The sequence below is a fragment of the Mus pahari genome, chromosome 10, assembly GCF_900095145.1.
Source record: "Mus pahari chromosome 10, PAHARI_EIJ_v1.1, whole genome shotgun sequence".
Lineage (NCBI taxonomy): Eukaryota > Metazoa > Chordata > Mammalia > Rodentia > Muridae > Mus > Mus pahari.
In genome coordinates, this window is record NC_034599.1 from 62,866,359 (window position 1) to 62,881,356 (window position 14,998).

Here is a 14,998-nt window from a genome sequence, read left to right on the forward strand (position 1 = left end):
TGTGTGTCACATGCTGTCCCTGTATCCCTACATCAGGGACTCATGGTCTTTTCTTCTCTCTTTCCCTTTCCTGTCTTGCTGAAACCACAGGTGGCAACTAGGAAAGAACTAATTTTCTCTGTAAAACACTTTCAGGTGGCCTTTTCATCTTTGAATCTGTTGCTACAAACACAAGCTCTTGTGTCTTCTCTTAACTACTTGACAACTGTCATCCCATCAGACAGTCAGAACACGGGTGTGGCCAAGGAGGTGCAGACCATACCTGAGAAACAAAAGAACTCTCCCCTGCAGAAAGGTAGGAGAGTCATCAGTGTTCTCCATAGCAAACACCCAAGGAGAACCATTTGAAGGAGCAAAGCTTGGTTTTGCTTACAGTTTCAGCGATGTTGACCCGTGGACACTTGGTTCTGTTGCTCCTGAGCCTGTGTGTTGCCAGGCAGAGCACGATGAAGAATATGGTGGAGACTGAGGTGACTAGGAGGCAGACAGACAGAGGTGGTCTAAAGATAAGCCATGCCCTGTAAAGGCACACCAGTGTATCTCCCAATCATGCCATTAGATTATGAGGCTGTTAATGGATTTATTTGTTGATGAAAGTCAGGGTCATGATATTACATTATCTTTCAAAACAAACACAGTAAACAAACAGACAAATCTCTAGTCACCAGAATACAATTACCTCTGCTTCTAGGGTTTTCATCAATTGAATCACCTGGTGCATAAAGCAGGGGTAGTGGATATAGAGAAACATAGTTGCGGTTTCAGTATTTGAGAGGCTGAGGCAGGAGGATCATGATTTCCAGGCCAATTTGTGTAGGTGGCATAAAAATTCCTTGATTAAAAAAAAAAAAAGCCACACATACACACACACACACACACACACACACACACACACACACACACACACACCTACCCACACCCCTGCAAATACAAGCAATATTATTGTTTTAAAAAATATTTTTACAGACACACACACACACATACACACACGGAAAAATATAAACAATACTTCTGTTCTAAGAAATTTTGTTTTCTTCTTGTGGCTGGGGATCGCTTTAGGAGGATTACTAGAGGAAAACTCCATGTGTGTGTGCTTGAGCCCTTCTTCCCATCCTAGTGGGTCTAGACGGTTTCCTCAAGACAGCCTTTGAGGAAAGAGACCCTGAGATATGAAGGCAGGGACTATTTGCATTTTTGAAACAATCTTATTTTCTATGTGTTGGGTGTTCTCTCTACATGTATGTATATACATCACATGTGTGCAGTGCCCATGGAGTCCAGAATAGGACATTCGATCTTCTGGAACTGAAGTGACAATGGTTGTGTGTCACCATGTGGGTGCTGGGATACCAGTTCCCTGATCCATTTCTCTAGCACCTCAAGGACTACATGTCATTACTGAGAATCTCTAGAATTTGAATCCAAAAGAACTTAGTTCATCTTCTGATTATATTACTTAAAACTGTGTGACTTTAGGCACATTACTTTACTTTTTTGAGTTTTATGTTCTATTTACTCTAGACTTTTTGTTTTTATATGTCTGTGTTTTGTATAACATTTATTTTATGTTTTATAAATATTTTATACTCATATATATAATGTAAAATACACGAAGAAACTTCTGTAGGGTTTAGCTTACTAGAATCCATTGCTTTATTTTTAGTGATGGTGCCCTCCAGAGATAGTGACGTGATTGGCTTTAGGCTGTTTGCCAAACTGAACGCTTTCTCTGTCACGGTTTGTGATGAAAAGAGCAATATTGCTGAAATCAAGATACAAGGTAAAGGGTTGCAATATTTTACAGCTGTTTAACACTAAGCATTTTCTCCCCTTCCCTTCGTTCTTTCTGCAGTGTTAGAGAAAGTGTGTGGAGAGGGCTCTGAACTGCAAACAGTTGCAGGGTGTAGCTGAACTGGATGCTTAGGATTAGATGGTGTCCAAATTCTAGCTGGTGTCGTTTTCTTCTTTCCTTTCCAAATTGGTAACACACCTACTTATATAAACTTTGTTCACAAACCTTTTGTAGCCTTCACCTCAGGCAGGGTGTTTACTGCTGTGGTGAACACCAGGACCAAAGCCTAGGGAGGAGAGGGTTGGTTTCAGTTCATACTTCCACATCAGTCTGTCACTGAAGAAAGGCAAGACAGGAACTGGGAAGCAGGAACTGAAGCAGAAACCATAGATAGAATACTGCCTACTGGCTTGCCACACGTGGCTTGTTCAGCCTGCTTTCTTTTATAACCTAGGACCACTCTTCCAGAGTGGCACCACATACCATGGGCTGGACCCTAACATACCAATCACTAAGTAAGGCAGTGCCTTATTGACTTACCTACAGGTTACTCTTATGGACACGTTTTCTCAGATGAGAGTTCCTCTTCCCAAGTGACATAAAACTAGCCAGCACAGTCTTCATGTAAATGACTTCATATTTATAAAGACATAAAAATGCATTTTATGCTTACTTATTCTGAATTGATTCCTTTGCACTAGATTTCCTCCTAGAGAACTGAAAATTAATGTAATTATATTTTATTTTATTGCCTTTTAAAAAACACTTTATTATACACTCAAGATAATAGGAATCTTTTTCATGTCATAGGAAAATGATATGTAATGTATTTTTCTACTTCTTTTATTCTTTGAGAATTTCCTCTCAGGTGCTCCCAGCGTGCCCCCTCTCAACTTCATGTCTCCTTATTACACTTAGTTACCCACTAAATCCCACAGTGCTGCTGGAGTGCACGCGGATGAGAGGTCACATTTGGGAGCGTGGGTAACCTACCAGTGCTCACACCCCCAAAGAGCAGTGATTCTTTCTCCCCAGCCTGCTATCTCCTGTTCCCTAGTAAGGAGTAGGGCTTAGATAATTAGATTATAACCAAAAAAAGTTTGATATTTAGAAAACTAAAAATATTTAACAGGAAATTTACTAATGTGAGTTTAGACATTCTGTATATTCACAAATCATAATGAAATGAAATGTTTGATATATTTATAGAAATTACAATGCTTAATTTTTTTCAGGCCTTGATTCTTCTCTTTCTCTTCAATCAAAGAAGCAGTCACTTTTTGCCAGGCTGGAAAACATTATTGTCACAGATGTTGATCCCAAAACAATTCATAAGAAAGTATGTAACACGGAATGGATAGTCACTAACTTTCGATTATTGCATAGAGACTTTATTTTAAAAATTAAATGTATATTTATGAAGATTATAGTTTCAGGCCTTTTCTGACTGAGGCTTTGTTTTGTTATTGCTTTTCTGGGGAGAGTACATTTACATTTCTGACTTTTCAGGCTGTGTCCATAGTTGGGAATGAAGTTTTTCGCTTTAACCTGGATTTGTATCCGGATGCTACTGAAGGGGACTCCTACACTGACATGTCCACCGTGGATGGCGTGGTGGCACTGCACGTCGGCTGTATTCAGATTGTCTACCTTCATAAATTCCTAATGTCACTGCTGGTAAAGTGTTTATATGTCCACATTGCCCCGAGAAGCCGTAGGGCTGTGATTACACATGTTGTAAACTTGGGGCTTTAGGCGGTGGGTGTCTTGATAATGCCTGGTGTTTATGTATGAAAGTAGTAGCCAAAAGTCCTCTCCAACTCTTGAAATCTAAGTCATTGAATGATTTTTGTCTGTGGTTGAAACTGGTTTTCTGGAACACACAGACGCTGTCTGAATGCTGAAGTGTTGAAAATGTGTTCACACCCCAGTGATGGATCGATGCTCAAAGCTGGGCAGCATGTGACTGAGGATGGCCTTCCGCAGTTCCTTCTGTTCACTAGAATAGGGCTCAACTCTAAAGACCCTTAGAGGAAATTGCATGCATGTGAGCAGAAGGTAGGCTTATTCACAGATGCCCTGCTTCTGAACTTCTCCTTTTACATATTGTCCACAGAGCTTCCTGAACAATTTCCAGGTGGCCAAGGAGACGCTGAGTGCAGCCACTGCCCAGGCTGCGGAAAAGGCGGCCACGAGCGTGAAGGATCTCGCCCAGAGAAGCTTCCGTGTTTCTGTCGATATTGACTTGAAAGCACCGGTCATTGTCATTCCGCAGTCCTCTCTCTCCACTAATGCTGTCGTGGTAGATCTTGGGCTAATTAGAGTTCACAATCGGTTCAGTCTGATATCTGGAGAAGATGCTGCAAATCCTCCAGTGATCGACAAAATGGAGGTGCAGCTCACAAAACTGAAACTCTCTAGGTACGCATGGCCAGAGCTGTGCGATGAAGTATGTACTATGTTCTCATGGGATTTTCACACCATGTTTCTTAAAGAGAACCATTTTCTTATATAAAAAGTTGCAAAGAACTCTGGTCACCTGGAGTGCATGTGTGTATACATCCTACATGTAGAGCTGCCAGTTTGTTTAATTCTTTACCTTACTTGTTTTAAAAAATGTATCTATTACTGTCCAAAACAGTGGTTGCTAACCATTTGAGAATGGAACTCTGATCCAGGTGTAGTGATGCACACCTTTAATTCCAGCACTCGGGAGGCAGATCTCTGAGTTTGAGACCAGCCTAGTCTACACAGAGAGTACCAGGACAGCCAGAGCTATACAGTGAGACACTATCTCAAATAAAAATTAAAAAATTAAAAAAAAATACAAGTGAGAGAGAATGAAATAATAGAATATACACCTTGATCCTGTGTCCCTAAATGCCTTAATGTGTATTGCACAAAGTAAGGCCATTTATTCTTGTTAACCTGTGATATGAATAGTAGTTTCTAGAAGTTAATATTGGCACGCTGTTACGTAATATGGATCAGGATTGAGGTGGCGTCAGTTATTGCAGTGATGTTCACTGTAGTAACCCCCTCTGCCTGTTCCCTCTCCCCACCCCTGGAATCACACATGGCGTCCCTCTGGGCCCTCTGCTGTTGAGGTGGTTTCTCCAGTAGCAGGTCTTTACTCTCTAACAGTCCTTTGCCCATGCTGCATGAGGTGGATGGTGGCTCTCCTGGTGACTCAGGACTTCAGTGAGCTTACACATTTTGGTAGCTGTGAAGGAATACTGTGTCCTCAGTACTCACGGTGTGTGGCATGTGAAGACACAAAAAGATTTAAAAATGATTTTCATCTCACCAAAGGCGATTTAATTATTCAAAATAAATAAGAGACAGTTGTGGGTGAAGAAGAGAATCTCTGTGGGAGCTTTCTGAAATGGCTCAGCGATAGCTGCGCTTTCTGATTCCCTGATTTCCTGTGCTGCTGCTCCATCACTGTTGTGTCTTTAGTCTCAGTACCAACAAATACACTGCTGTCCCCTGCTTAACCACAAGCATGCGCTCGGAGGACATGCATGTCAGTGACAGGGTCATTGTGAGCATCTCAGTGTGATGGTCATCAGCCTAGGCCAGTCCTTCTGCATGTCTCAATGCAGTCAAGACACACAATACAGGAAATTTTCTTACAAGTAGGAAGAAGAGAGTCTCAAATTGTAGGAAGTATAGTTGATGAGGAAATGGCTGATGGGGTCATTCACCATCTTATGAAACGTTAAGTATTCTGCATAACTGCCTGGACGTTATATGTAGGATGGGTAGACTATCTGCATGTTATGTGTCTGCTGGGTAACCTGGTAGGTGTGCCTAATGCTGATGGATTAAATGGATTGTAGAATGACTTTGTGACAGGCACTTGGTCCCTAAGTGGTAGGACCTTTTCTGCTTCCTCATTTTAGCAGAACACTCAGGTAGACATAGCCCATTGTTGCGTGAAGGATTGTAATATGACACAAACTATATTATTCCTAGAATGATGAATTTGATTATTTCTTGTGTATCTGCAGCATTATGAATTTAAAACAAACAAACAAAAAACCGAAACAACTTTTAGCTCAGTTCTTCTTTCTACAATTTTAAGAAAAAATATCTTTTTAAAAAAAAAAATTGGTGGGGGGTGGCAGGCATGGTGGTGTATGCCTTTAAGTCCAGCACTCGGGAAGTAGAGGCAGGCAAGTTATCAGTTGGTATCTAGAGCATCAGATTACACTTGGCATCTGCTTGCTGCTATAGTTCATTTCTCTCTGTGACAGCCTGTCTCCTGTTTACTAGGACAGCAATCCAGCCAGGCACCTCCCACCCTGATATTCAGCTGTTGCACCCAATTAACTTGGAGTTTTTTGTAAGTCGGAATCTAGCTGCGAATTGGTACCATAAAGTGCCTGTTGTAGAGATTAAAGGGCGTCTTGATTCAATGAATGTAAGTACATGCATGAAAATAACTTCACTGTTGACGTTTCAAACCTGAAACCTTTCTCATATGCACAAGGAAAGTGCAGATTATTTACTGAATAGTGAAAGAAACATTTTAGTGAAACTTTGTCCAACAAAGTTTCCAGTAGAATTTAATCTTTGGTTAAGTATTATTAACTTTTAAATCTGCTATACACCCATTGCAGAAATCTGTACACAAGGGCTGGTGAGATGGCTCAGTGGGTAAGAGCACTCGACTGCTCTTCCGAAGGTCCTGAGTTCAAATCCCAGCAACCACATGGTGGCTCATAACCATTCGTAACAAGATCTGACGCCCTCTCCTGGAGTGTCTGAAGACAGCTACAGTGTATTTACAATAAATAAATAAATAAATAAAAAATAAATCTGTACACAAATTACTATTACATTGTCTTTCATAATAATGTGTATTATTTACACACTTGTTTTTAATGAGATTGAAATATGCCTCAGATAACTATTGTATTTTTTTAAAGAGTGATAGTTTCCAGAATTTGTTATTTAAAAAAGGCCAAGATTTCTTTAGGTATAATTAACTTTAAGTAATTAATCAATGTTAGCTAATAGGGCTAACATTGATTTGCAAATATTATTATTTATATGTTTTAAATATTTTATTTAAAATTGTAGAAGTGAAAGTGAAGCTAGTAGTAAAGTCCTCAGGTGCCGATCTGGTCACGTCTCCGTTCCTGTTAAGATTATTCTGTAGTTCTTTCATTTTGAAATGATCTTCTTTCATTTATTCACAGGTTAGTCTAAATCAAGAGGATCTTAATCTTCTGTTTAGAATACTGGCAGAAAATCTTGGCGAGGCCACTGAAAGCTTGGATAAAGGGAAACCCAGAATACAAGAAATAGGTGAGAGTCCGATGGTGGTGACTCATGCACAAGTGCTCCTCTCTAGTTCAGCACACTGGATCTTGACGGCAGTGACGCACGCACATGTGTCTCTGTAGCTCAGTACACACTGAATCTTGTTTTCAGGGCTTTTTTTTTTTTTTTTTTTTAAAGATTTATTTATTTATTATATGTAAGAACACTGTAGCTGTCTTCAGACACTCCAGAAGAGGGAGTCAGATCTTATTATGGATGGTTGTGAGCCACCATGTGGTTGCTGGGATTTGAACTCGGGACCTTCAGAAGAGCAGTCAGGTGCTCTTACCCACTGAGCCATCTCACCAGCCCTGTTTTCAGGTTTTAAAGTGGTTCCTTTTTTGTTTGTTTGTTTGTTTTGCCACAGTAGGGATTGAACCAGGGTCTTGGCCGTGCTGTGGTGCACACCATAATATCGAGTTACATCTCCAGCCTGAGACACAATAAACATATAGTGCACAAATATGTATTTACAAATTGTGATTTGTTTTGCCAAGAAAATAACAAGATGTTGTTGGATGCTAGCATGACTGAGGGCTTAGTGTCTCTTTGTAGCTAAGCAGACGGTTCATGTTCAGCCTGTTTCCAAGACGCCTGCGTTGGGAGGTCATTAGGAAAGGTGGCCATTAGCCAGTGTTGGATCTCTGTAAAAAGTCTTAATTTGTGTATTAAAAAAAAAAAAAGAAGAATGCTAGGCTGTGGCATGGTATTCTATCTGATATTTAAATAAGACTGGGGTAAAGTATAAGAATTTAAATTATTAATGCTTATCACAGTAAACATAGTAAAATAAAAATAGCAGGAAGTTTAAATTATTAGTTATGGGCATTTTTACTTAAACATACATGCGTGTATGCACACATAACGAATATATTAAGCACACAGGATACACCCTTGTTCTTTTCAAACAGGTGATGGCACCTGTGTGTGTGCTTGCTACCCTTTGCTAGTGCTTTTCTTTTTTTTTTTTTTTTTTTATGGTTTTTCGAGACAGGGTTTCTCTGTGTAACCCTGGCTGTCCTGGAACTCACTTTGTAGACCAGGCTGGCCTCGAACTCAGAAATCCGCCTGCCTCTGCCTCCCGAGTGCTGGGATTAAAGGCGTCGCCACCACGCCCGGCTGCTAGTGCTTTTCTAAACTAACAGTTGGAGTTATATATATCTCATACCCATGTTTGTGCTGTGTGGTGACTTCCCTCAGTGCTTTTAATGATTTCCTGGTATTAAATTCTGTTGAAGAATCATCATTTTTAGCAAGTTTCTACAGATAGATATTCAGGTTAAGTTTTTTACTCTTACCCATGTTGCACTGAAATGTCCCTTGATATCCACTTTGTGTGCATACCTGTCCTGTCTCACCAGTGAGAGGGTGTATAATCTTTATTAATATAACTCGTATCTAACTAAGAGCTAAGTAAATACAAGGTTTTTATAAATTAACTTAAAATTTAAAACTTAATTGAGAATTTCATACATGGATAACATAATATGTTCTGATTAATTTACAATTTTATAGATTTAGAGGAACTTGTTCTTTGTACTCTGTCGTGTTGTTTTCTGTATCTTTCTAACAGTTTTATCAATTTTGTGAAACTTTTGCCCATTGATTGAGTGAACATTACATCACTGTACATTTTCACTTTTTTCTTGCATGCAAGTCTAAGCCTATAGCTCTAAGTGTTCACCTCAGAATCACCTGCATCCTCACTCTGAGCAAGATAGAGCCCAATCCTCAGCATCCTTCTCCCTGGGTCCTGCGCTGAGACGGACCCTGCCTGCCCCTGCCCCTGCCCCTGCCCCACTCAGAGCTCTCTGCTCTCCTGACCTCTGATACTCAGGGCTTAATCTTGCTTTCTCATGAATTTCATAAGTGGAGCCACGATGATGTTTGCCTTCTTTTCCGTGATTCATTAGATTCACTCAGGTGGCTTCTGTACTGGTCTTTTCTCCAGGGATTCTTCTTTCTGCCCACGTGGCTGGGATCAGGTGAGCTTGCACAACACTCAGCTCTTACTTGGTTCTCAGGGATCCAAACTTTTGTCCCCTTGCTTGCATGGCAAGTGCTTTGGCTACTGAGCCATGTCCACAGTCCCGTACTGTGGTTTTCACTTGGTCCTCATTACTAACCAAGTAAGCTATTTTATATACGCCTCTTGACTACTTGGGTATCTTCTTTGTGACTGCCCAAACCTGTTAACAGTTATTTTTATTTGATGCAGTTCTGAAATAAGATGATAGATGTATTGCCTTCCTAAGGGTATTAGTGAGTAGGGTAGATTTTCCATGTGGGTTTCTGGTATACTATACTGCGGGGCTCTGGTGTGTTGAATTGGTGGTCAGGATGTTAACTGCAATGCTGTGGTGACAACTGTATAGTTGATAGTGAAGGCTGTCAAGTCAGACTGATGGACTTGGATTGACCCTTGCATATAACAGTAGGCAAGGCTCCAAATTCGTTTAAAAAATTATTGTGCTCATTGTGAGTTGGGGACAATGAAGTTCTTCCTCCAGAAGAATGGTTTAAGACTTCAGCAAGACAGTCAATGCATAGCTTATCATGAAGCGTCTGGAATATGTTACAAATATAACAAATCCTAGCTTTATTATTTGTGTGTTATAGGTTAGAAAACACTTTTATTGCACGCCATGGTATGCATGTGTTTCAGAACAGCATCAACCATGGAGCCTTCCCTTCCCTTCCTAGACTGGCATGCATGGCCCCTTTCTCTTTCTTAGCCTTGTATTTTGTTACCCAACTCATGCCCTAGCCTTTCTACAGTCTTCTCTGTTTGCAGACCCTGCCATGGGCCATCATTTTTGCCTGTATGGTTTTCATTCTTACTTCTAAAAAGGTGCGCTGTCCCTTCTGTGGAGGACTCCTCCTGCTCCATGTGAGCAGTTCATATTAATATGTCTTCACTCCTTGTCTTCTCTGTGCACTTGATAGCCAAGCCCATTAACCTTTGCCTGCTTCTTGTGAGTAGGCTCAGCTTGATTCTTCGATCTGACTTTCACCATGTCTGTCTCTTTTACTAAACCATGAGCTTTCTAAGGCTGAGAGCTGATATGGATTTGTGGATCTGAAGGTGCTCATTCAAGTTTGCAGCAAGTATCTATGAAAGAAATGAAAGAATAGAAGCACATGTTTCTGTTTAACATCTTTAGGTGAAACTAAAGCCTGCCGAGAAATCTCTACTCCGCAGGATGTGCACACCACACAAGGTGGGCCAGTAGCCAGAGTGGAGGAGACCAGACCTGTAGACATCATTAATGTTCTGTTGAACTTCGAAATTAAAGAGGTGTGTAATTTTATCACATATTTATAAAGTGAGATGAACAGATTATGGCTATTTCTTTTAAGCTAATTTTATAGGTAATATGTATGAAAAAAACCTTAAGACTGTTAATGTGCTTTAAAATTTGAGAATTTATTAAGAATCAGTTACATTTTAGGGATCCAGTTCTCTCTCTCTCTCTCTCTCTCTCTCTCTCTCTCTCTCAGAGAGAAATGGAAGCAATTCATGTAACTTGCTTTTTAGGCAGTATAGGATGTTAAAATGTGGCTTGCATTGGATTTTCTTGTAAGAAGAGCAAGCGAAGGGAGATAAAGGAATCTTTTGTAAATGAATGTTAGAAACTCTTCATAGAGCAAAGAAAGCATAGATTGTATACATTTAAAAATGCTATCTTGCTTCAGTATGGATTTTCTTCTCTCTTTATCTATTCAACAGCTGTGCAGTGCATGCCAGAGCCAAGGAAAAATGAGGAAATATATAGGTTCTAAATATAATAGTGCATTTCCATTAAAAATATGCTCAGGATAGGCTACTTTCAGAGTCTGTAGTATAAATGGTAGTGACTGGGCACCTGAACAGGCAGAGGGGGTTAGGAGAGGTTTCTGGGAGGAAGTGACATTTGAGTGGAGTTTGTAAAGTAAAGTAAATAAATAGTTTGAGAAAATGGAATGAAGAAAGGGGCCAGTTCAGTAGAATGGATGGGCATAGGTAGAAAGGGTTAGACATAGAAATGCATATGTTCTTTTCCCAGCATTTATTATATATACTGTGGCAGTTCCATCCCTGCAGATCTGGATGAGCTGGAGGGTAGAAATTTGTGCCTGTTAGATGGGTATTTGGTATTATGCTGTTACTGTATACAGGTGGGTAGAGACAGGAGTGCTCACGTGACCTATTATGGTCAGGATAGCACCCAAGGTTAAGAAGCCTTGCCTAGAGATTAGTGTGAAAACCAGCAGCTGCTTTCAGTAGAATTTTAGACAGAAGCTGCTAATCAGTTAGGACTTCTAAGATTGGACCAATACCTGTCTCCCTTCTGGCCACTCTACCATGCACCCTTTAATTTAATTAAGCTAATTTTATTTATTTATTTATTTATTTATTTACTTATTTTGATATTTCACCTTTGAAAGTCAGAAAACAGTGGTGGTATCTCAAATTCGTATAATGTAAACAATGATAGACATTTTTTTTAGGCTCAGAATACCTTTTTCTTGTGTGAATTTCTTTATTTCGCTTCTTATTGACACTACAGTAGTGAAGCAGTTCATGATAATCCATGCTCATTCTTTTAGGTTGTGGTTACTTTGATGAAAAAAGCAGAAAGGAAAGGAAGCCCCTTACATGAACTAAAGATCCTGCATCTTGGGATGGAAGCTAAAGTAAAAGCCCATGACATGACTGCTGAAGCATACCTCAGAAACATTACCATGCGGTGTTTCGACTTCCCTGGTAAGTGTGCAGGGCCATCTGTGAAAGACAATGCAGGTCTTAAAACCAGTATAAGCACAGGGCTCATTTTCTGCATTCTTCTATGTGCTATATCTATTCCTTACATATCCAGTGTGTTGGTGATGCTGTAATAAATCCCACCTAAATGATTGTAGTGACATTAAGAAGTCAAATCCCAGAACCCAAAGACCCCTTTTGAAAACTTAATTCATTAAGAAACTTAACTTTACATTGATTTCATTGCAAATCACATGAATGGTAAGGTCTGTTTTAAATTACATTAATGTGTGCTTGTAAAAAGTAAATGTTAAACAAAGTATAAATATATAGAAGGAGATACATAGCCTCAACTGCTAGTCTTGCTTCCTCCCAAGTGACTATGAAGTTGAGGTTAATGGTCAGTTCACTGTCTAAGTCTGGGGCTATCTGAGTTTTAAAGTTCTTGTTTAAGTTTCTAAAGGACTCTGTGGAGTGTTTTTGAGAAGATAAACTTGTGTTGAGAATAATCCCTTCTTGTATTTTATAGCTGCTATTTCTTCTGTTAATGTTTATTCACATGAGGATAATACCTGTGATGCTATATATAAGAGATGTTATTGACTAGAGCTGTTTAGATTTGTTAATTGTGGTTTTCGATTTTTCTTTCCAGTTTTACAAAGATAGACTTACTGTGGTATGATTTGTAGATAGTATAATACATTTGCTTGTTTTATGTACAGTTCCCTGATAAGCATTTCTCGGTGTAACTGGCCGGGTCTGTTTTACAAGATGTTTGCGATGCTGAAGGGATGATAAGATCAGGCTTGTCTTCTCCCTTCTAGATTCTAAAGGGGAGCCTCTGCACATTGTCAACACCTCTGATGTGTCTGATGGAACCCTCCTGAAAATGCTGTTCATCAAGGTGACTGTTCTAGTTTCTTCTGTTGCTGTGATAAATATCCTGACAGAATGTCAGTTTAGTGGAGAAAGGGATATTATCACCTTATAATTCAGTCTATCATTGTGGGTAAATCAGCACAGGAACTTCAAACACCCAGTGACATCACACAACCACAGTCAAGAGCACAGAGACATGGACACTTATGTGTTTCCTGCTTGTTTGTGCCCAGCGCTCTTTCCCTACTATTATACTGTTAAAGACCCCTTGCCTAGGGAATGGTGTGGCCCACAGTGGACTGGCTCTGACCCTAACAATTAACCAAAGAAAACTTTTTATAGACATGTCCACAGGCCAGCCCAATGTAGACAACCCTCATTGAGACTTGCTTTCCAGATTACTCTAGGTTTTGTAAAGCTGATAATTAAAGCTAAGCATCACAAACCTCATTTCATGTCTAGGATCAATATTTAAATATATGAAATTACTTATTTTCCTCTCATTCTTAATATTTGAATTCTTCCCTAAGTTTTTCAGTCCAAGTTGATTGATGATGAATTATAGAAGCATATCAAAATCTTTTATACTCCATTAACCTGATGAGCTTCCTTGGGGAATTGAATAAATAGGAGTGAACAGTCAAAGCTGAGCCATGTCCTGAGGCAAGCTGTATTATAAATTAGGTAGCAGCAGTTTTCCCATTCGGATGGGCCTACCTAACCTAATTATATGCACTGACATCTTCGGAGTAGAATAAGGAAGGAACCTTGGATTTTGCATCTACAGTATGTAGAACACATTTATGTGGTCAGTTTTGGGTGCATATTATTATTTGCCTGTAAGAAACATCCTTGTTGGTTTTTAATAGCATACTTAAGTTGCAAAATATATATGTTTTCAATGTTTAAATATTAGTGTTTTTAACTCAGTGTTTTAATTATCAATTGCTTATAGGCAGACAGTGATGGACCAGACTTTAAGACCATTCATGATAACACCAAACAGAAGCTGAAGGTAAGCAAGTCTTTTGTAATTCATCCTAAGACTAGCTTTGTGACAGTCAGTGGAGCTTGATGCCATTTTCAGTTGTAAGATGTAAGATCTAAAATTAGAATTGGGGGCAGTAGCAATAGATGTCAAATTAGTGCATATAGAATTGAAATAAAGTCTTGTCAAAACTTGTTTCTGAAAAGATTATTTTAAAATAATTGAATTGAAAATTGTGGAATATACAAATACTTTTTATTTTTAGGGAATTTTGTTTACTTTAGTGCAATATAGTTATTTGGCCTGATGTTGCTGGCAACACTGAACATTTGAATTCTGTATTGGTTTTAGGTTTAGAGTAAGATGAAGGATGAGTATAGTGTACAGTCTAGTACAGACACACACAGTCATTTGGGCATATGTAGTCAGTGTAGGAATACTCTTGTGTCTTCATTTAAGCCTCATCAAGCTTGATTGAGGTTAGAATTAATGTCTGCACTGGGAGCGGGGAGAACATTGGTTTGTTGCTTGGTAAAGATTGACAGTATAATAGTAATGAAAAGGATTAAAATCATACTAGTAAGTCACTCTTAATTGTTTAGAAAGGGTTGAACTATTCTTGTGTTAGTTACATACACTGAAACTCAACCAGTGGTGTAACTGTGTCCCCATTGACATGACCACCATCCCCTCCAGTTGAGTGAATGACCCTCAGTGGCATATCCCCATCAGCATAGCACGTCCCACAATGGTGTGAACATCCCTGAAGTTCTTGTTTCTGGTGTTCATTGCCTTAGGTTTCGTTTTCGTCCTTGGACTTGGTGCTTCATTTGGAAGCTTTACTTTCCCTCATGGATTTTTTGTCATCTGCTGTTCCATCCTCTGACTCTTCCTCTGAGAAGGAATCTGAGCTAAAGCCACTCGTGGGGGAATCCAGAAGTCTTGCCATCAAAGCTGGTAACAATCTCTCCTACGTGTTCTCATAGAATAACTCATATTTACAGCTAGGATGAATGTCAACACCTTGATGAACTGATGATGGTAGCTGCAGAAGAAAGCAGCTTCTATTCTTACAGGACTGCATGCCTGAAGAGTTGGAAATAAATGTTAATAGTAATCATGTACTTCCAGGGGATTTCGCTCTCTGGCTCTTATATAAAATAGAATTTGTAGGTTCTTAGCATCGATGCGTCTTTCAGCCTCTGTCTAGTAATAGTGAGAAGGTAAGAAGTTAAAACATGGTGTCTGTCATGCTCAGCCACAG

General features: G+C 39.5%; 1 protein-coding gene across 4 annotated transcripts in view; it reads left to right on the forward strand.

Annotated features, from left to right (window-relative positions):
* The window catches only part of Vps13c (vacuolar protein sorting 13 homolog C), a 155,572-nt gene that overhangs the window by 71,923 nt on the left and 68,651 nt on the right, over nucleotides 1–14,998 (forward strand). For 2 of the 4 annotated variants that reach the window (XM_029543807.1, XM_029543808.1), the window contains 13 exons: nucleotides 136–295; nucleotides 1,664–1,780; nucleotides 3,028–3,131; nucleotides 3,302–3,469; nucleotides 3,909–4,213; nucleotides 6,071–6,218; nucleotides 7,000–7,108; nucleotides 9,037–9,108; nucleotides 10,288–10,421; nucleotides 11,714–11,870; nucleotides 12,692–12,771; nucleotides 13,702–13,761; nucleotides 14,532–14,691. In XM_029543807.1, the coding sequence (XP_029399667.1) occupies nucleotides 136–295; nucleotides 1,664–1,780; nucleotides 3,028–3,131; nucleotides 3,302–3,469; nucleotides 3,909–4,213; nucleotides 6,071–6,218; nucleotides 7,000–7,108; nucleotides 9,037–9,108; nucleotides 10,288–10,421; nucleotides 11,714–11,870; nucleotides 12,692–12,771; nucleotides 13,702–13,761; nucleotides 14,532–14,691 (1,774 nt within the window). The remainder of the gene's footprint in view (nucleotides 1–135; nucleotides 296–1,663; nucleotides 1,781–3,027; nucleotides 3,132–3,301; nucleotides 3,470–3,908; nucleotides 4,214–6,070; nucleotides 6,219–6,999; nucleotides 7,109–9,036; nucleotides 9,109–10,287; nucleotides 10,422–11,713; nucleotides 11,871–12,691; nucleotides 12,772–13,701; nucleotides 13,762–14,531; nucleotides 14,692–14,998) is intronic. The other 2 variants (XM_021206145.2, XM_029543809.1) reach the window with 1 other exon arrangement.